This window comes from Mustela nigripes, chromosome 2, assembly GCF_022355385.1.
Source record: "Mustela nigripes isolate SB6536 chromosome 2, MUSNIG.SB6536, whole genome shotgun sequence".
NCBI lineage: Eukaryota > Metazoa > Chordata > Mammalia > Carnivora > Mustelidae > Mustela > Mustela nigripes.
The window spans coordinates 54,842,837-54,863,383 of NC_081558.1; the positions used below are offsets into that span (position 1 = coordinate 54,842,837).

The 20,547-nt window shown below is 46.4% G+C and overlaps 1 protein-coding gene across 1 annotated transcript; it reads left to right on the forward strand.

Annotated features, from left to right (window-relative positions):
- The first annotated feature begins 5,473 nt into the window (after positions 1 to 5,473).
- On the forward strand, positions 5,474 to 19,328 carry MRPS25 (mitochondrial ribosomal protein S25). The gene is made up of 4 exons (XM_059390388.1): positions 5,474 to 5,743; positions 10,851 to 10,957; positions 18,210 to 18,297; positions 18,983 to 19,328. The coding sequence occupies exons 1-4, from the start codon at positions 5,610 to 5,612 to the stop codon at positions 19,173 to 19,175; spliced, it is 522 nt and encodes a 173-aa protein (XP_059246371.1). The 5' UTR covers positions 5,474 to 5,609; the 3' UTR covers positions 19,176 to 19,328.
- Positions 19,329 to 20,547: the final 1,219 nt, after the last annotated feature.

Consider the following 20,547-nt stretch of genomic DNA (forward strand, 5'->3'; position numbering starts at 1 on the left):
TGTGCCAGGCACTGTGCTAGCTTTTCACATATTCCCCCTTTAGCTCATCAGCAGGCCAGTGCAATAGTTACTCAGGTATTTAGTTGGCAGAGAAACAGGTTGAGAGAGGTTAGCCGGGCCAGAGGTCACACAGCCAGTCAGTGGTAGAATAAGGATTTAAAGCCTGGGCTGCCTGACTCTCTGCTCTAAGTAGCAAGAAGGGCTCCACCTGGGTCAGGCAGTGGGCGTGCCCTAGCACTGTGGCCTGTGTTTTATATGGACACTCATGTTTCTAATGTGGGAAGGGACATTTCAGAAGTGCCTTTTGTGGACTTTAAGACCAAACCCTCTCTTGCCTGAAACTCTTCAGGAGCTCAGCATAGTTTTTAAAATACTTCAGAAAGTGGGGCGCCTGGGTGGCTCAGAGTAGGTTAAGCCTCTGCCTTCGGCTCAGGTCATGATCTCAGGGTCCTGGGATAGAGCCCTGCCTCTGGCTCTCTGCTCGGCCAGAGCCTGCTTCCCCCTCTCTGCCTGCCTGCTTGTGATCTCTCACTCTCTCTGTCAAATAAATAAATAAAATCTTTAAAATAAAATACTTAAGAAAGGGGGAAATAAACACCCCACTTCTGAAAGGACTTCTGGTTTCAGCTCAGGCAGCAAGGAGTTTTGAAGTTGTCATTCCTGCCCTTACATCAAGAGAAAGGTGGACAAACAAAATCAATGACTGTCCTTGAATGCATCAGAGTGCTTGAGTGCAAGGCAAACTGCTGCCTTGAAATCTGGAGAGTCCCCTGGAGCAGAAGCCACTGGAGCCAGAGCTGGTAGGAACACTGATGGTATGTGGGAGGCTGAGTGTTGATTAGCATCTGAGTAAGGAACTCTTGGGGGCCACAGCCCAAGGGACACCACACACCTTTATGGTTTTGCCTCCAGGAACCCCACCTGTTTTTCACAGCTTATTGCTGAGAAATATTCCCTGGTGGCTCTAGCAGGGGAAGGGGAAGAGTAATCTTCGTAAAATAAACTCTGAGCATTTCTCAGGGAAAAGATTTTATGAGAGTCTAATCCTACCCAGGGAAGGGTGTTTCTCCCACTCCCACTCCCTCTAGCCTTTCCATCTCATCTAAGTGGGGGGGAGGTAAGAGAAAACTTGTTTTTCTATATATTCCACGACTCAGCTTTTTTTTTTTTCTTTTGAAGATTTGTTTAGAGTGGGGAAGGGGGAGAGGGAAGGGGAGTCTCAAGCAGACTCTGCATGGAGCATGGAGCCTGATGTAGAGCTCAGTCTCACATTGAGACTGACTCTGAGATCACAACCTGAGCTGAAACCAACAGTGGGATGCTTAACTGACTGCACCACCTAGACGCCCCAACTCACACATACTGGCACTAAATGTTTGGGTATTTTTTCCCCCACACCAATTCTTTGACACGATCTGGGTGTCCTACAAATTCAACTCTGTTCCTACACTATTTGTCTGGAGTTAGCATCTGATCCCACACATGAAGGGCTCCACGCCACAAGACAGCCCCCTATACTTCAGATGCTAATGACAAGTCTAAGTCTCTGGTACTTCGAGCTGACAGGCTATAAGTCAGGGTTCCTACAAGCCTCTCCTTGAGTTTGATAATTTGCTATAATGGCTTGCTAGATTACTGGTTAATTATAAAAGAATACAGTTGAGGAACAACCAGATGGAAGAGACGTGTAGGTGATATGGAATAAGGGGCATAGAGCTTCCATGCCTTCTGTGGGCACACGACTCTCCCTGAACTATCACTGAGGTATTCCTCCACCTACAAGCTCTCCCAACTCTTTTGGTTAGGGTATTTTTTAAAAAAAGATTTTATTTATTTGACAGACAGATTACAAGTAGGCAGAGGAGCATGCAGAGAGAGGAGGAGAGCGGGCTCCCTGCCGAACAGAGAGCCCGATGCGGGGCTCCATCCCAGGACCCTGGGATCATGACCTGAGCTGAGAGCAGGCTTTAACCCACTGAGCCACCCAGGTGCCCCTGGTTAGGGTATTTTTTAACGGAGGCTTCATTACATAGACAGGATTGATTAAAATTACTGACCATTAGTGATTGACTCAACCTCCAGCTCCTTTTCCCTCACCAGAGATCAGAGGTTAGGGGGCTGGGGCTGAAAATTCCAACTAATCATCTGTGGCAACCAATCCCCCATCCTTAAGGGGTTTCCAAAAGTTCCCATTTGCATTAACTGGTGTGGGTAAAAGGGGCTTATTATGATAACCAAAATATACTCCTTTCATCTGTATTTCTCCAGAGCTATTTCAGGAACAGGGACAAAACCCATGACAAAAAAATGCTCCAGGGGACACCTGGATAGCTCAATCAGTGGGGGATGTGACTCTTGACCCTGGGGTTGTGAGTTTCAGCCCTGATAATTTCAGCCCCACATTGGGTATAGAGGTTACTTAAAAATAAAATCTTAAAAAAAAAAAGATGCTACTATATTATCATAAGGGAAATTACAAGGGTTTCAGGAGCCCTAGCCAGGAGTCAGGAACAAAGGCATATATATGTGTGTATATATATATATATACATATACATGTATACATATATGTGTATATATATGTATATATGGCTGGTATGCTTTTATATATATACATGTGTGTATGCATATATATATATATATGTACATATATATGCATACACACACGTATATATATATATAAAAATTATAATTCCACACAGATTAAGAAATACTTGTGAAGGTCACAGCCCAAAGACACACCCACTAAATACTGAGAGTTCATCAGAAGATTATAGAATGCGGGGCACCGCCTGGGTAGCTCAGGCTTAACAGTTAAACCTTTTAACTGTTTTAACCTCAGTTAAACAGGTGGCTCTGTTTAACCCCTTTTAACAGGGTTAAAGCCTCTGCCTGAGCTGAAGAGCTCAGGTCATGATCCCAGGGTCCTGGGATGAGCCCTGCTTCGGGCTCTCTGCTAAGTGGGGAGCCTTCTTCTCTTCCTCTCTCTCTGCCTGCCTCTCTGACTACTTGTGATCTCTGTCAAATAAATAAATAAAATCTTAAAAAAAAAAAAAAGATTATGGGATGCCCCCCCCTAACACACACCTTACCATCACACCAACAGAGCTCCAGTGTAGCAGTGGATTATAGCTGGAAGAACTTCAAGACACACACTCTCTGAGGAAGTAACATCTAGGGAAGACCAAAGTCAAGAGGCAAGGCAAAAAGACACTAGAGGAATTTGAAGCCTCTGGGCCTACAACAATAGCAAACATTAAATACAACTCAACTCCTAGCCAGAGTAACATAAATCCTCATTCTAGAGTCTCATTTACCTAAGTTCCAGTTATTTGACACAGCCAATATTGTCTGGCTTTCAGCAAAAAATTACAAGCATGCTAAAAGGAAACACACACACACACAGTTTAATGAGACACAGCAAGCATCAGACTTCTATGACACAGAAGTTGGAATTATCAGGGCATTTAAAATAATTGATCAGGTGCACCTGGGTGGCTCAGTGGGTTAAACCTCTGCCTTCAGCTTGGGTCATGATCTCAGGGTCCTGGGATCAAGCTCCGAATCAGGCTCTCTGCTCAGCAGGGAGCCTGCTTCTCCTTCTCTCTCTGCCTACCTCTCTGCCTACTTGTGATCTCTCTCTTTGTTCAATAAATAAATAAAATCTTAAAAAAAATAACTGACCAATATGTTAAGGGGTCTAATGATAAAAAGAAATAGTATGCAAGAACATATGAGTAATGTAAGTGGAGAAAAGAAAACTCTTAGAAATAGTCAACAGGAAATGTTAGCAAATAAAAAACATTGTAACGAATGAAGAATACCTTTAAAGGGCTCATTAGCTGACTGAACACAACTGCAAAGAATCAGTGAGCTTGAAGATAGGTCAATACAAACTTCCCTAACTGAAATGCTGAGAGAAAAAAGAATGAAAAACAAACCCAGAACAAAATATCCAAAAACAATATGACAATTTCAGAAGATGTATAACTGGAACACCAGAAGAAAAAAAGATGAAAGAAGAAATATATATATTTTTAGAGATTTTATTTATCTGTTTGTCAGAGACAGAGAGAGAGTGAAAGCTGGGGGAGCAGCAGGCAGAGGGAGAAGCAGACTCCCTGCTAAGCAAGGAGCCCAGTGCGGGACTCCATTCTAAGGACTCTGGAATCATAACCTGAGAAGGCAGAGGCTTATCTGATTGAGCCACACAGGTGACCAGAGAAGAAATATTTGAGGTAACGATGGCCGAGAACCTTCCAAAATTAATGACAGACCCAGGAAGCTCAGAGTAGGATCAATATCAAGTAGGAAAAATAGAAAATATATACATATACATATATATATATATTTTTTAAGATTTATTTATTTGAGAGAAAATATGCATGGAGGAGGGCACAGGAAGAGGGAGAATCTCAAGCAGACTCCCCACTGAGCACCAAGCCCCATCCAGGGCTGGATCTCTGGACCCTGAGATGGTGACCTCAATCCAAACTGAGAAGCAGAGGCTTAACATTCCCCGCCACTCAGGCGTCCCATCTGTATGTAGTATATCTTATTCAAACTGTATAAACCAAAGATAGAGAAAATTTTGAAAGAAACCAGAAGAAAAAAAAATTTACAGAGAAAACAAATATAAGAATTATAGCTGACTACTCCTCAGGAACATGCAAAAAAATTTTAAAGTGTTTAGGGCAACTGGGTGGCTCCGTGGGTTAAGCCTCTGCCTTCTGCACAGGTCATGATCCCAGGGTTCTGGGATTGAGCCCTGCCTGCTTCCTCCTCTCTCTCTGCCTGCCTCTCTGCCTACTTGTGATCTCTCTCTGTCAAATAAATAAGTAAATTCTTTAAAAAAGATATTTAAAGTGTTGAGAGAAAACCCCCACTCGCCTAGAAATCTATATCTGGCAAAATTATCCTTCAAAAGTGAAGGAGAAGTAAAAACTTTCTTAGATCAGTAAGCATACTTCAGAAATGCATCTCATCCACATTTTGCTTATGAACAAATTGTGGTCCAAAGCTGTTAAGTGGGTGAACCAGGAAAGGGTAGTTTCCAAACCTGTCTTTTTTTTTTTTTTTTTTCCCTTTTGCAAATCACTTTTTGTAGTAAATGTTAGAAGTTGCGCACTTGGAACACTTCATTTTGAATCCGGAGAAGCTGAGAGAGAAAAACTGACTTATTTGAGGTTGATGAGCAAGTTAGTAGCCCACTTGGCATCTGAACGCAGCTCTCCTGATATATTTCCAACTGCAATTCTGTTGTTTGACCGACTTTAAGTCTATTTAGAAATATTTTCCCTTGCGAGGTGGGGGTGGTGACAGGCTAATTTATAGAGCGTGAAAAGCAAACGTTCCGGGAGGGTGTTCCAAACAGAAGATGTACAAGCAGGATCTCCGTCCCAAATCCTTAGTCAACGCTAGCCGGGACTACAAGTTCCAAGCCGCTTCGCGGCGCGTGCGCGCTGCCCGCCGGGAGGCGTCTCCTGTGCGTCTGCGCGGGAAGTGGAAACCACCGAGGAGGTGAAGCGGCGTGGGATTTGTCAGGCAGGCAGCGTCGGCTGCTTTGGGTCTCTCTTCGCCGCTAAGCCCGCGGCCCGACCCCTTCGCCGCCATGCCCATGAAGGGCCGCTTCCCGATTCGCCGCACCCTCCAGTACCTGAGCCAGGGGGACGTGGTGTTCAAGGACTCAGTGAAGGTCATGACGGTGAACTACAACACGCACGGGGAGCTGGGCGAGGGTGCCAGGTCAGTCTGAGCCCTTCGAGGCCGTCCCCAGGCCGCGCGGACGTACCCTGCTCACTGTTAAGATGTGCTAGTAACGCTGAGACCTGGAGTGCTCTGGGTGCTACTTAATTCCGGGGCTGGCCTGAGCTGGGTGCCATTGGCCCCATTTTACAGACGAGGAGACTGAGGAGCAAGCCGCTTGCTCCAGGTTTCACAGCGAGAAGAGGAGAGCAGAGTCACGCTGTGCCAGCTGCAGTAGTGCCTGAGGTCGGAGAGCGGAGAACAAGGGCCCCCCACACCTCCCTCTACCTCCCTGGTGGAAGACTAGGCTAACTTGGGGAGGCCGGAGCCTCCTTAACTACCTGTGCCTGGCAGGCGAGAGGTGGGAAGCAGCTGCGCACGTTCTGCTCTGAGGGGAGCCAGGCCCACAGGCTACAGACCTGTTTAGGTCCCAAGTCTAACAAGTGCTGGCTTTGGGCGAGTTGCTCCTTCTCATTGTCCCAAACTGGCCTGATCCCTATGTCCAGAGGCGCTATGGGGATGTACTGAAAGAAGTAACAGCTGCTAGCACTTACGGAGCTGAGTGGTTCTGAATTTTTGTCCTGCATTGTCTCATTTGATGTTTACAAAAGCCCCATGGTTATTTCCTATTCTAGGGATGAAGAAAGGAACAGAGATGTTAGGTAACTTGCTTGTCCAAGGTACCATGCTGGCTAGTGAGTGGTTGTGAGTGGTAGCTCTGAAGGGGCTTCTCAGCTGCAGGACTGATTCCCCTTGTAACTGATTATGTCAGCTGTGTAGCCACCCCGCTCCCCCCAACTCCTTGAGGTGGTTTTTCAGCCTGGAGCAGAGTGAGAACTCCTTAAATGGAAACTTAGAAAAGTTTGAATTGAACCCTGAGGCAGCAGCAGTAATGTGGGCTTTTCAGGTATTAAGTATAAATTACTGGGTGCCTACTGAATGCTGTGAATTCAACAGTGCCTGCCTAAGAAGAAAGTCTTGTCCTTCAGAAGCTTTGGGACTGGGTATATGGGGTGGGTCAAAATGGGACAGGGAAAGTCCTCCCTATATGGTATGGTTCCCCATGGTGAGGGGCCTTTGCTGCACAGCTCTTCAGGATAGCCGGAAGCTACCTCCTCGCCAGCTGTTGTCCACAGGTGAAGCCAAAAACTTGTACCTGCTTGCATGGAATCAGGTGGGTTGATGGCTTCTGGAAGACCTGGTTCTAGGGTTGAATGGGCATCCATATACACCTTCATAACTCACTGCGTATCCCATCCTCCCACACTAGGAGTCAGCAGAGGTGGGGCAGTACCAGGGACCCGCTCAGATTGGGAAAACGTGCCGCCACAAGGGGCCATTCACTGCTTGGCTAGGGCTTAGCCATGGGCCCCATGGAAAATTTCTGACTTGTCAAGAAGCCAGAAATTCAGATTTTTATATAGATCTCTGGTTTTTAAAATGATCGGTTGATCATTTTAATAAGCCTGCAGGCCTTATACTTGGCAGCTCAAGTATTTTAAAATGCTGTAGGTAAATAAGAGCCCAACAGCCATTTTGTGCTTCATTGTTCCAAATGGTAAAGCCTTGTCTGTCCCACGTGTGTATGCCCTTGTGGATTTTGTGCCTTTTTGTTTGAGTCTGCCTGACTTGCCCTTTCCAGCCCCACCGGCCTTTGCTTGTTCATGTACCCTTAGTATGTCAGCTCTCCCTTCCTGGATCACCTCCATTTCAAGTACACCAGTACACCACAAGCCCAGGCCAGACATAGTCTTGGGTGTCTGCTAGGTGTGTGGGGAGCTGCCTTAGTGTCTGAGGGCTGGGTCCCTGCTCACCTCTGCCAGATGTTCTTGCCTTTTGGGTGCAGTAAGGATCCCACCTAGATCCTGAGGCCCAGATGCTGGGCCTCAGGATCTAGATGAATTTGATAATTTGATAGTGACCGAAGAGGGCCTGAAGTCCAGCCACACACAGCCCTCTTCTTTCATTTACTGGTTTTGTGACTTAGGGCAGTTTACTTAACTTTTCTGACCTGTTTGCTTGGTTATAAAACTAAGGGTTTTTGTGAGGATTCAAGTATTAAAATGCCCAAGGTGTCTGGCATGTACAGCAGGTGCTCAAGTAAAGGTTACCTGCCAGGGTCGCCTGGGTAGTTCAGCGGGTGCTGGGATCGAGCCCTTCATCAGGCTCCCTGCTCAGCAGGGAGCCTGCTTTCCCCTCTCTCTGCCTGCCTCTCTGCCTACTTGTGATCTCTGTCAAATAAATAAATAAAACCTTATAAATAAATAAATGTTACCGGCCATTATCAATTTTGTTTCCATGTTTCACGAACCATTTACAACTTCCTCTCGAGGGGCACCTGGGTGGCTCATTTGGTTAACTGTCAGACTGCTGATTTTGGCTCAGGTCATGAGATGAAGGCCCATGTTGGGCTTCATGATCAGCGGGGAGTCTCCTCGAGATTCTCTGTCCCTCTACCCCTCCTGACTGTGTGCTCTCTCTCTCTCAAGTAAATAAATGAATCTTTAAAAACAAAACACAAACAAAAATTCCTGTCAAGTTTTTGTCCTAGTAGTTCTAGGTGTGACCAGTTCCGGCATGAGTATGCCCTGGTTTCTTTGTATGATGTTGAGATCCTCTGCTGTGGGGTGGGAATTGAGCGGAGGTGTCATAAGCTCAGGAAGGTAAATTCAGCTTTGGAGCTTCCAGCCTTGTGGGCTGTCGTGATGCAAGGCATATAGTAGGACCTTACCTCCATTGCTTCCTCTAGAGGCAGCAAATTTTACAACTCTAACCATTTCATTAGCGTTTCCCTTCCATAGTTAAATACCATACCAAATACTTGGAGAGCTGTTTCTTCCTAGCTTCAGGTTTTGTCTGTTGTCTTGCCACCACGGAAGATGAGAGTTTAGCTCTTTCCCTACCATGGCCATTCCCCGGCCCAACACATGCATATTACTCCGCTCTTCATCCTCCCAGCATAGTCATTTTAGAATTTTGGCTAGAACAATATTCGATGTTTAAGTTAATGCAACTTTGTGAACACTATACACAGTTGGACCAATTAGAGTACTATGATTATTTTTTCCTTTTTGTTTTTGCAAAGCTTTTTGTTTTTCTTGGAGTTAATCATTGTCTTTGCTTTTGCTTTGTTTTGCTTGCAGACTTTGTCAGGGTTATGGAAGTCTCCCCAAGTAAATGGTCACACAGTTGCTTTCTGTTGATTGTATCAATTCATCTTCTTAGGACTGAATTACAAGTTTCACTATGGGGTGGTTGCCCTGCATGGCCAGCATCTTGGCATAAACATTGAGGCACAGAGCAGTAACTTGTCTTGGCTCAGACAGCTGAGAAGTGGTAAAGCTGGGCGACTGTGTTTCTGTTCCATGTATCACTCACACCCATCTGTCATCTGATGTGTAGGAGAGGATGACAGCAGGAAGCAGAGGGCACATTTAAATTAAGATCATTTGGGGAGCCTTTAATTAAGGGACTATCTACAGAGGTATGGGCAAGCATGGGGATAAGGAACCGTGCAGGACCTCAGGTCTGGGCTTGCAGAAGTGAAGGGGAGAGAGCTGCCTAATAGGAGCCTGAGACTCCAGCAGACATGTGTCGGGAAGAATACTTTGACTCTGCCCTCTCCTTTCAATCTTGTCAGCACTCACCAAACCGAACATAGTCAGAGGTCAAGGAAGCCCACCTCATAGTGCACGTAGGTTAGCACTGAGGATGGAGAGGAGGTGGAGAGGGATCCAGAGGTGTAGTTGTGTCCTAATTAGTCCTCTGTCAAAGGATGTCTTTGCATTAAGTGTAAAAATGTCTAAAAGCAGTGAAATCACTAAGTCAAGATCTATGCTTTCTATATTCTGCTAGTTCCAAATTGACCTCCGAAGAGGTTAAACCAATTCTTAAGGAATTTCCTGATCTTTATAACTTCTTTTTGTTTTTCAATCTTTAGCAATCTAACAGGTGGAAAAGAATCCTATTTTAACTTACACGACTATTGGGAAGGTATTGAGAATCTCTTCATGAGATGATAGGCTATTTGGGTTTCTGCCTATTTGTGGCTTTCTTGGTTGAATGGTAAAACTTAATTATTTAAAAAAAATATTTTGTTTATTTCTTTGACACACAGAGATCACAAGTAGGCAGAGAGGCAGGCAGAGAGAAAGGGGGGAAGCAGGCTCCCTGCTGAACAGAGAGCCCGGTGTGGGGCTCCATCCCAGGACCCTGAGACCATTCCTGAGCTGAAGGCAGAGGCTTTAACCCACTGAGCCACCCAGGCACCCCAGAACTTAATATATTTTTTAAAGATTTTACTTATTTATTTGAGAGAGAGAGAGTGTGTGTGTGTGCATTGGACTGAGTGAGAAAGGGAGGGAGAGAATCCCAAGCAGACTCTGTGCTGAGGTGGAGCCCAATGTGGGGCTCGATCCCATGACCCTGAGATCATGATGTGAGCTGAAATCACGAGTTGGACAATTAACCGATTGAGCCACCCAGATGCCCCTGGATGTAAATCTTAATGATGTGTAAAACTTTATCAAAGAATTAGCCTTTTTGTCTTATGTTACATTTTTCTTCTGGCTTGGCAAATGTTGATTTTGTTTCTGGTTAATTTTGCCATATAAGTTTTAAGGTGGCCCTATTTATCTGTGTTTTAAACTTAAGTTTAAAGGTCTCCCTGCTCTTAGATTGCAAAAGTATTCTCCATGTTTGCTTTCATTTATTTTTAAATTACAGTACAATTTACATGAAGTATACAGCTTGATGAATTTCTGCTTAGGAGTGAAAATACCCCTGTCTAAACAGCAAACAAGACCTGAGACCTTTCATACTTTTATGTTTACATTTATTTTTTTGCTCAGTGAGTTTTAAGTTAGTGTACAGTGTGAGGCAGGGATACCGATGTTTTTTCCCTCAAATGACAAGCCACAAGTCCTGACACCCACTGTTAGGAGAATATACTAATCAATTCCTGATGGGTGCTTTTCTCAGCCTTTCGTGGGCCAGGGTCCCCTGAGAATTGGAGGAACGTTCTGCCCTATCGCCCTCAAAACATACACAGGTGCACAGTATTTCAAGTTAACGCTGTTTCACAGGTGTCATTTTTTCCCTTTCGCAGGAAGTTTGTGTTTTTCAACATACCTCAGATCCAGTACAAAAATCCTTGGGTCCAGATCATGATGTTTAAGAACATGACGCCGTCCCCCTTCCTGAGGTTCTATCTGGGTGAGTGTGGCCTGGCCTCTGCTGAGGCCGGGGCCGTCTTTCCTCCCGTCCCTTCCTCCCACCGTAGCGCTTGTGGGCGCTGAGATCCGAGCTCTTGCAAACGTCCCTTACTTCCATCGCTGGCTTTGGACCGTGGCACACAGTGGCCTCTGAGGTCTGGAGTCTTGCCCTGTTTCTCTAGCCCCATCTCCTATTGCCCCCACGTCTTTCTACGTGCCTCACAGTGTAGGGCTGGTTTTTCCAAATAACCTTGCCACACTTTGGCAACGTTTCGCTTTGCTGCCTTTGCTCTTGCTGGTCCCTCTGCTGGAAATCCCCTTGCTGTTTGCTTATTGATTGGTTTTTAAAATCTTTCTGAGACTCCACTTGGGCACCACTTTTTCCAGGAAGCCCTCCCGTCCCCTTCCATTGGCCCTTCTCTGTCTCCCCCAGCTGTCCACTCAGTGCTGGCCGTGTCCTCTTGAGCAGTGCCTGTATCTGCGTGTCCTCTCCAGAGCACACACTGGCACGATGCTCTCCTCCCACCAGCACAGGGCAGATTTTTGTTCGGTTCTGTTGGGCTCAGTGCCTGGAGGTCAGACCGGATGTTTGGCCCTGCTCTCAACTCAGTCACTGTGACCCTGAGCCAGTTATGTTCCCGTTGCTTTGTTTCTCAGGGGAAGGGCCAACATCTGCCTTACGTGGTTACAAGAACCAATTCAAGTGTAGTTTGGGAATCGCTTCAGGAAGCAGAATGATGCTGTTGTTAAATGTATTCGGCACGTATGTATGGAGTGGCCTCTGGGCCCAAGCCAGTGTCTGGGGTGACAGGAGCCGTGGAGACGAAGGTCTCTGCCCTCTGTAGGGATGATATCCTAGCTGGAGGAGACAGAAGGGACAAGAAGCTTACCCAGGCAGGATGCCAGGGCGTAAGTGCTGTGAAGGAAACCTGGAGTGAGGCCAGGGGGATGAAGAGGATGGTGGTGTGGTAGCAGTTTTGCGTAGGTATTTTGTGTTTGCGTTTTACACAATTTTATTGAGGTACAGTTTGCCTGTGATGAAACACACGGGTCTTCTGTGCATAAATTGATGAATTCTGACGATTATTAAGTAGCTGTGTTCCTACTTCCCAAGTGATATAGGGCATCTCTGTGACTCCAGAAAGTCTGCCCATGTGGCTTTCCAGAGAGTTCCCCCCTTCTGCCAGAGGCAGCCACTGTTCGGAGGACTTCTCTTTAGATCTCTTTTGTTCTGAACTTCCTGTGAATAGTTTCGTGGTATATATTCTGTGGCATCTGGCCTTTACTCCTCCGGTTTTTTTTTTTTTTTTTAATTTTTTTTTTTTTAAGATTTTATTTATTTATTTGACAGAGAGAGATCACAAGCAGGCAGAGAGGCAGGCAGAGAGAGAGGAGGAAGCAGGCTCCCTGCTGAGCAGAGAGCCTGATGCGGGGCTCGATCCCAGGACTCTGAGATCACGACCCGAGCCGAAGGCAGCGGCCTACCCACTGAGCCACCCAGGCGCCACCACTCCTCCGGTTTTTGAGACTCATCTGTTATGTGTATAAGTAGGTGATTCATTTTTAGTGCCAAGAGGTGTAGGAAGAGACCAGTTTATTTGCCCATTCCCCCGTTGCTGACACTGGGGTTTTTGGTTGATGCCAAGGCAGAGTTAGAAGTGGATTTATTGGCGACGAGGGGAGGGAAGGGCAGGGCAAGTATTCGGATGGCAGAGCAGGTCGGACATCTCTCGGAGAGGGAGGAGGAGGGAATTCTGGCGGGAGGCGCCTCATGGTGGCGCAGGCCTGAGCCAGGCTGGCCACCCCCTGCAGGACGTTCCCACTCCGTGCTGGGCCTAAATGTCCAGGCCCCAGACCTCAGGACTGTGGGCCGGCTGCTCCCCCCAGGAAGGCCTCTGTGGCTGTCGAAGGCCACTTCTGGCTTCTGGCTCCTCAGAGATGGCGTGCTTCATCATCTTCCTGCACAAGCTGTCCTGTGGACCTAGGGACTCTTCCCCTCGGGGCAGGGCTATGGGGCCCTCGGTTCAGTATGTAATGTTCTTAGACACTGCTGAGCTGCTGCTCCAACGAAGCGTGTCTCGCCCTGCTGTCAGCAGGGCCTGGGAGCCCTGGTGGCTCCCCTTCCTTGCCCATGGTTACCTGTGTGTCCCCTGAAGCTGCGTAACAAATTACCACAGACTTGGTGGCTTACAGTGACACACATTTCTTCCATTTCTGTAGAGGGCCGACATGGACAAAAATCAAGGTGTCAGCAGAGCCTTCCTTTGTGGAGGCTCAGGGACAAATTCATTCACATGGCTTTTCTAGCTCCTAGAGGCCACCGCCATTCTTTGGCTTGTGGCCCCTTCTTCCATCTTCAAGGACAGCAACATGGCCTGTCTGGCCGGCCTTCCATAGTCATGCGCCCCTTGCTTGGACTGATACCAGGATCGGTTCTCCATGGGATTCATTTAGGCCGTGATCTGGGAGGATGATCCAGGAGAATGGGCCCAAATGTCAGGCCTTAACTTGTCTCATGTCTGCATGGCTCCTTTTGCCACTAAGGTGACCTCATCACACATTCTGGGGGGATAGGACAGGGACATATTTTAGGGTCATTCTCTTTACCATGTTAATTATTTTTTTAAAAGAGCATGAGCAGGGTCGGGGTGGGGGGCAGGCAGAGGCACAGAGAGAATCTTAAGCAGGTTCCGTGCCCAGCATGGAGCCTGACACAGGGCTTGATCTCATGACCCTGAGATCATGACCTGAGCTGAAACTAAGAGTCCCATGCTTAACTGATATTTTAAATTTTAAACAAATATTTTAAATTTTAGCCTTTCATTGTTCATCAAAGTTTTAATTTACATTTTCTTGTATCTTTTCATGTGCTTATTGGCCATTTGTAGATTTCTTTCAGAGTCTATTTGAATCTTTTATCCATTAAAAAAAAAATGGGCTGTGTGTTTTCTTACTGAGTTCTTTCTTTATTCTGGGTGAGGTCATTGGCCAGATAGGTGCACTGTGACTCTTCTCTTAGCCTTTGGCTTGCTTTTCCTGATAGGGTCTTTGGGAGAGCATGAGTTTCACTTGGAAGAACTCTGGCTTGTCAGGTTTTGTGTGTGTGTGTGTGTGTGTTTTATTTTTTTAATGGTTCCTGCTTTTTGTGTCCAGGAGTCTGCATCTACTCCGGGGGTGGAGGGGGGGAAGCAAAGATTTTCTTCTCTGTTTCCTTTAGAAGTATTATTAGTTGTAGGTTTCATATTTGGGTCTCTGCTAGAAGCTGAGTTTTTTTTTTTTTTTTTTTAAAGATTTTATTTATTTATTTGACAGAGAGAGATGACAAGCAGGGAGAGAGGCAGACAGAGAGAGAGGAGGAAGTAGGCTCCCTGCTGAGCAGAGAGCCTGATTTGGGGCTCGATCCCAGGACCCTGGGATCATGACCTGAGCCGAAGACAGTGGCTTAACCCACTGAGCCACCCAGGCGTCCCTAGAAGCTGAGTTCTTTGTGGATTAAGTGTGCTAGGGACTGAGGCTTGTTTTTGGTTTTAGGTTTGGGATACTCAAGTGTTCTAGCACCATGTGGTGAATGACCCTTCCTTTCCCTAGTTTAGTTTCCTTGGCATTTTTATCAAAACTCAGTCGACTGTGAATGGGTAAGCAAAACTTGATATAGCCCCATTCAGTGGAATATTACCAGCCATGAAGAGGCACAGAGTCCCAGCAAATGCTACAACCCAGGTGAAACTTGAAAACATCAGCCAGGTGAGAGAAGGCAGACACAGAATGCCACAGATAATATCATTTCATTTATATGAAATGTCTGGAATGGGCAGGTCCATAGGGATGGAAGTGGTTGTCGGGTTAGAGCTGGGGTGATGGGAGTAGGAAGTGATGGCTTAATGGGTGTAGGGTTTCTGTTTGGGGTGATGAGAAAGTTCTAGAACTATATAATGGTGATTGCTGCACAGCACTGTGAAGGGAATAAAAACTACAGAGTAATACATTTTAAAATGGTTAAAATGGTAATTTTTGTTATGTGTATTTTATCATGCAGAAATATCACTTTATATTTCTGAGTCCATCCTCTCACTGATCTGTCTGTCTGTCCTTGGGCTCATATCATACTGTCTTGGTTTGTGGCTTTATAGTAAGTCTTTAGGATTAGGTAGTTCTAAATTAACTATTTTTTCCCCCCAAAATTACTTTGGCAATTTTATGTTCTTTGCATTTATATATTAAGTTTTTAAAAAAGATCTATTTAATTATTAGAGAGAGAGAGTGTGTGAGGAGGTGGGAGGGGCCAAGGGAGAGAGAATCCCGGGAAGACTCCGCTCTGAGTACAGAGCCCAATGCAGGGCTCGATCTCAGCAACCCAGAGATCGTGACCTGAGGTAAAATCAAGAATTGGACACTTGGGGTGCCTGGGTGGCTCAGTGGGTTAAGCCGCTGCCTTCGGCTCAGGTCATGATCTCAGGGTCCTGGGATCGAGTCCCACATCGGGCTCTCTGCTCAGCAGGGGGCCTGCTTCCCTTCCTCTTTCTCTGTGCTCTCTTCCCTTCCTCTCTCCTACTATGATCTCTCTCTGTCAAATAAATAAATAAAATCTTTAAAAAAAAAAAAAAAGAATTGGACACTTACCTGATTGTGGCACCTAGTCACCCACATTTATATATTAACTTTTTTTTTTTTTAAAGATTTTATTTATTTACTTGACAGAGAGAGATCACAAGTAGGCCGAGAGGCAGGCAGAGAGAGAGAGGAGGAAGCAGGCTCCCCGCTGAGCAGAGAGCCTGATGCGGGACTCGATCCCAGGACCCTGAGATCACGACTTGAGTCGAAGGCAGCGGCTTAACCCACTGAGCCACCCAGGCACCCTATATATTAACTTTAAAAATCTGCTTGTCAGTTTCTAGAAAAAAGCTTGCTGGGATTTTTTAATTTTTTATTTTTAGTAGACTCCATGCCCAATGTGGGGTTTGAACTCAGGACCCTGCAATCGAGGGTCACGTGCTCTCCTAACTGAGCTAGCCAGGCACCCTGCTTGCTGGGATTTTGATTGGAGTTACATTATAGATCATTTTGAAGAGAAACAGGCATTTTAACAATGTTGCATATGTTTTGTGACTACTGTGTAAAGTATTTAAAAAACAATTCATTTTCCAGTTGTTTGGTTACAGTTTTACAGAAGTCCAGCTAATTTTTGTGTGTGGGCCTTGTATTTTGCAGCCCTGTTAATAAAGTCTCTTATTTCTAGTAGGTTTTATTTTCTAAATTCCTTAGGATTTTCAGTATACACAGTCATTCCATCTGCAAATATAGTTCTGTTTCCTTTCCAGTCTTTTTCTTTCTTTTTTCTGTGTATTCCCTGGCTAAAATGGCTGTAATATTTTGCATTTCTACTGGTAGTAAAGTTCCAGTTACTCTGCATTTTTTTGTTTTTAAAGATTTTATTTTTATTTATTTGACAGAGAGAGAGAGATCACAAGTAGGCAGAGAGAGGTGGAAGCAGGGTCCCCGCTGAGCAGAGCGCTCGATGTGGGACTTGATCCCAGGACCCTGAGATCATGACCTGAACCGAAGGCAGAGGTTTAACCCACTGAGCCACCCAGGTGCCCCATTACTCTGTATTCTTACTGGCATTTGCATTACCCATTTAAAAAATTTTGAGCCACTCCAATATTTCCCTGTGTGTGTGTGTGTGTGTGTTTTAAAGATTTATTTATTTATTTATTTCACAGACAGAGATCCCAAGTAGGCAGAGAGGCAGGCAGAGAGAGAGGAAGGGAAGCAGGCTCTTTGCTGAGCAGAGAGCCCAATGTGGGGCTCGATCCCAGGACTCTGGGATCGTGACCTGAGCCAAAGGCAGAGGCTTTAACCCACTAACCCACTAAGCCACCCAGGTGCCCCCTCCCTGTGGTTTTAATTTGTGTGTTCTTAATGACTAATGATGGATGAAGAGTATCTTTTTATGTGCTAATTATTAACTTAATTTTTGTTGTTAAATATTTTGTATTTTTAGTTGGATCGTCTTAAGGAGTTATGAGAGTTCTTTATATAGTTGGGGTGCAGGTCCTTTATCAGGTGTATGCATTACATTTTTTCCTAGTCCAAGCTTTTAGTATCTTTTTTTTTTTAAGCTTGTTTATTTTTAAGTCCTCTCTACACCCAATGTGGAGCCCAAAAGCACAACCCTGAGATCAAGAGTCGCATGTTTTACTGACTGAGCCAACCAGGTGACCCAGCTTTTAATATCTTTTGAAACCCAAGTTTTACTTGAACTTTGATGAATTTTAATTTATCAAATTACTTCCTTAATGGACCATGTTTTTGATGTCATACCTAAATATCTTTGTGTAGACGGCTATGAAGACTTCCTGTGTTCTCTTCTAAAAGTTTTATTGAAGTTTTAACTCATACATTTAAGTCTCTAATCCATTTTCAGGTTTTTTTTTTTTTTAAATGCTGTGAAGTAAAGGTATAAATCAATTAATTCCCTCGTTGAATTGTGTTGGCATCTTTGCCGATAGTTGGCCAAAATACTCAGTTTTGTTCTGTTGCTCTGTAGTATATTCTTAGGCTAATACCAACACTGTCTTGTTGCTGTAGCTTATAAGAAATCTGAAATTGAAACATGAATATCCTCGTATCTTCTTATTTTTCAAAATTAGTTCTGCCTACTTTGGGTCCTTTGCATGAATCTGAGACTTGACTTAACCAGTTTCTACAAAACTACCTGCTAGGATTTTTATACAGATTGCACTGAATCCATGGCCTAGTTTGGGAAGAATTGTCATCTTAATGATACTGACTCTTCCATCGTAAACATGGAAATGGAAAATTGCTTTCCATTAAAATTATTTCCATTAAAATAAATGCTTTATGGGGCGCCTGGGTGGCTCAGTTGGTTAAGTGTCTGCCTTCAGCTCAGGTTATTATCTCAGTCCTGGGATCGAGGCCTGTGTCAGGCTCCCTGCTCAACGGGGAGTCTGTGTCTCCCTCTCCCTCTGCCCATGCCTGCTTATGCATGTGCGTGCTCTCTCTCTCTCAAATAAGTAAAAGTAAGTAAATTGTGTGCTTTTACACATACCTCAGATTTGCTTATGTTTAAAGAAATATGGTGGAAAGGGTAGCATTATGGGTTAGAGAGACAAACATATTTATCTTGTGAAAATGCTTCACCACTAAAAGCAAACCAGTCATCGTGACTTGAGGCTGAGGAGTGTGCTGCCTAGTCCTTAGCATTTTTTGTCCCCTGTTCTTCCCATTTCCAGATTCTGGGGAGCAGGTACTTGTGGATGTGGAGACCAAGAGCAATAAGGAGATCATGGAGCACATCAAAAAAATCTTGGGGAAGAACAAGTAAGTTGCTGGGGCTGACCTGGAGGGAGCAAATGTCTCAGCACGGAATGAGGGAGGAAAACGGGCGTCAGGAGGGCACACACCAGCCAGAGTGCGCCGGCTGCAGAGGCCATTCCATCGGACTTTGCTGCTCCCCACATCCCCAGCTGTGTGGCTGTAAGTCACGGAGCCTATTGGAGCTCAACCTCCCTGCCTTGGGTCTTGGGTCAGAGACCTTCCTATGTCCTCGGCTCCATGGGAAGCTGAGGTGCTGTGGAGACACCTGTCTGGGCGGTTGCAGCCACCTGTTCTTTGGTATCTCTCCTTGGAGCTGGTGGGTGTCTAAGCCCGGTATGTGTTAGGATTTGTCCTTTTTCTTTACATGGATGCAAAGAGGATAGGGAGGGAAGCCAAGGAAGTACGTTTTGGAGGAAGCACACAGAGGCCTTTGCAGGCCCTTTCCTCCTGACCTTGTGCTGACTCAGAGCTGGAGCTGCCTCTAGGCCGGAGGGAGGCTGACCACTGTTGTGTGGGCCCAGTGACTTGGGAGGCCCGGGGGGAGGGGTGATAGACCTTGGGGTTGAGAGGCACGGGAGAGCCAGGTCTCTCAGGCCGCTGATGGGGTGCACTTGGCCAAGAAGTCCCACGTTACCTAGAGGCTCAGAGCGCTGTTCCACACCTAGTTGCTGTCTGTGCTCTTTGGCAGGGAAACCCTGGAGGAGGAGGAGCAGAAGAAAAAGCAGCTTTCTCACCCAGCCCACTTTGGGCCCCGGAAGTACTGCCTGCGGGAGTGTATCTGCGAGGTGGAAGGGCAAGTCCCCTGCCCAGGCCTGGTACCGTTACCCAAGGAGCTGACAGGGAAGTACAAAGCAATGCTGAAGGCCAGCACCCAGGACTGAGGCCCCAGGCCACACCCAGGGAAGCCTCTGGTTCTGTCCCTGGAGGGACTCTGAAAAAACTCTTTGCCGTAAGATGCCTGTGTGAAAGGACATGGGAGGGTCGGGGGGAGTATCTCCGCTCTATCAGGTCAATAAAAGGCTTCCTGGTTTCCAGCACAGTGGTGTGTGTTTGGTCCGATGAGCACGGGAGAAAGGCCTGCGTGGGGATGGGGAAGGTCTAAGGCCACAGCCCGCTGACATCACTGTGTTGGTCCTACTGCCCCTTCCTGGTTCCTGTTGGCTTTCATTCTTTTTCTAGGCCCTGCTCAGGAGAGTCAGGAGCTGCTGGGGTTAGATCTGGTAGGATCTGGCTGGAGCTAGGTGGTTCGCAGTGTAAGTCCCTTCCACTCAGGCTCTTTGGGCTTTTTCAGAAATCCCAGGGCGAGCCTTGCATCAGCGCTCACCTTTTAAACTGAAGCCAACCCACTTTTCTCCCAAGAGGCCTGGCTGCCAGTGGCATAGGAGGCCCCGTGACAGGGACAGAGGAGACCAGATGCCGCCTCTCCCCAGACCTGGGGCCCACTCACAGGTAGGTTTGCAGACCATGAGGGGGTAAAGGCGAAGGGGCTGGCTGGTTGAGACTTTGGGGCCCTGCTCTGAGGGCTGGGGTTGGAAGCTGCCTCCGTCTGCGCTCCTGGTCACTCAGGCCTTTGTAAGGTTTGGAAGAGGGTAAGGGTTTATGGAGCGTCCGCCTAGTTCTTTCCTCACAGGACATGGATGCTATGGTCACTGAGTGACGCTGGCTTCAGCCCTCAGGCAACACCAGAGCCCTCAGGGATTGGTTACCTTAAGGTTTAGCAGGTCCTAAGTGAAGGACCAGCTGGCCCGGGGAGCCATGGAGGTGGACATGGGGACTCTGCCTTGCGGGGGGCAGAGGGGGTGGTCAGGAGGTAGATGGCCATGGGAAATGATGTGGAACCAGAGTGTTTTATGTAAATGTTGGGGGTCAGCCCATTGGGAGGGGTTTGGCTTCTTTTACATTTGATGCTCAGGTTGTGGTTTACTGTCACTTTGCATCAGACTGGCATTCAGGGGCTTGGCCAGTGGGCGCACGTGTGCATGTGCCGTGCGTTCTGGGATGACTGCAGGCTCACCAGGATTCTGTCTAATCACAGGTCTGCACCACAGGGCACCCGGCCCACCTTTTCCTCTGTGGAGGATGAGCAGAGACAGAAATCTGTCCTTCACAGTAATCGTTCTGTCTTGTTTCTAATGACCGCGCCTAGCCAACCACAGCTGTGGTCTCAGCTGCTAGGGCTTTTCAGAAAGAGTCTGTTCACTTTGGTCTGCACAGCAAGTGAGCCAGCATTAGGGGAGTATTCCTTCCACCCAA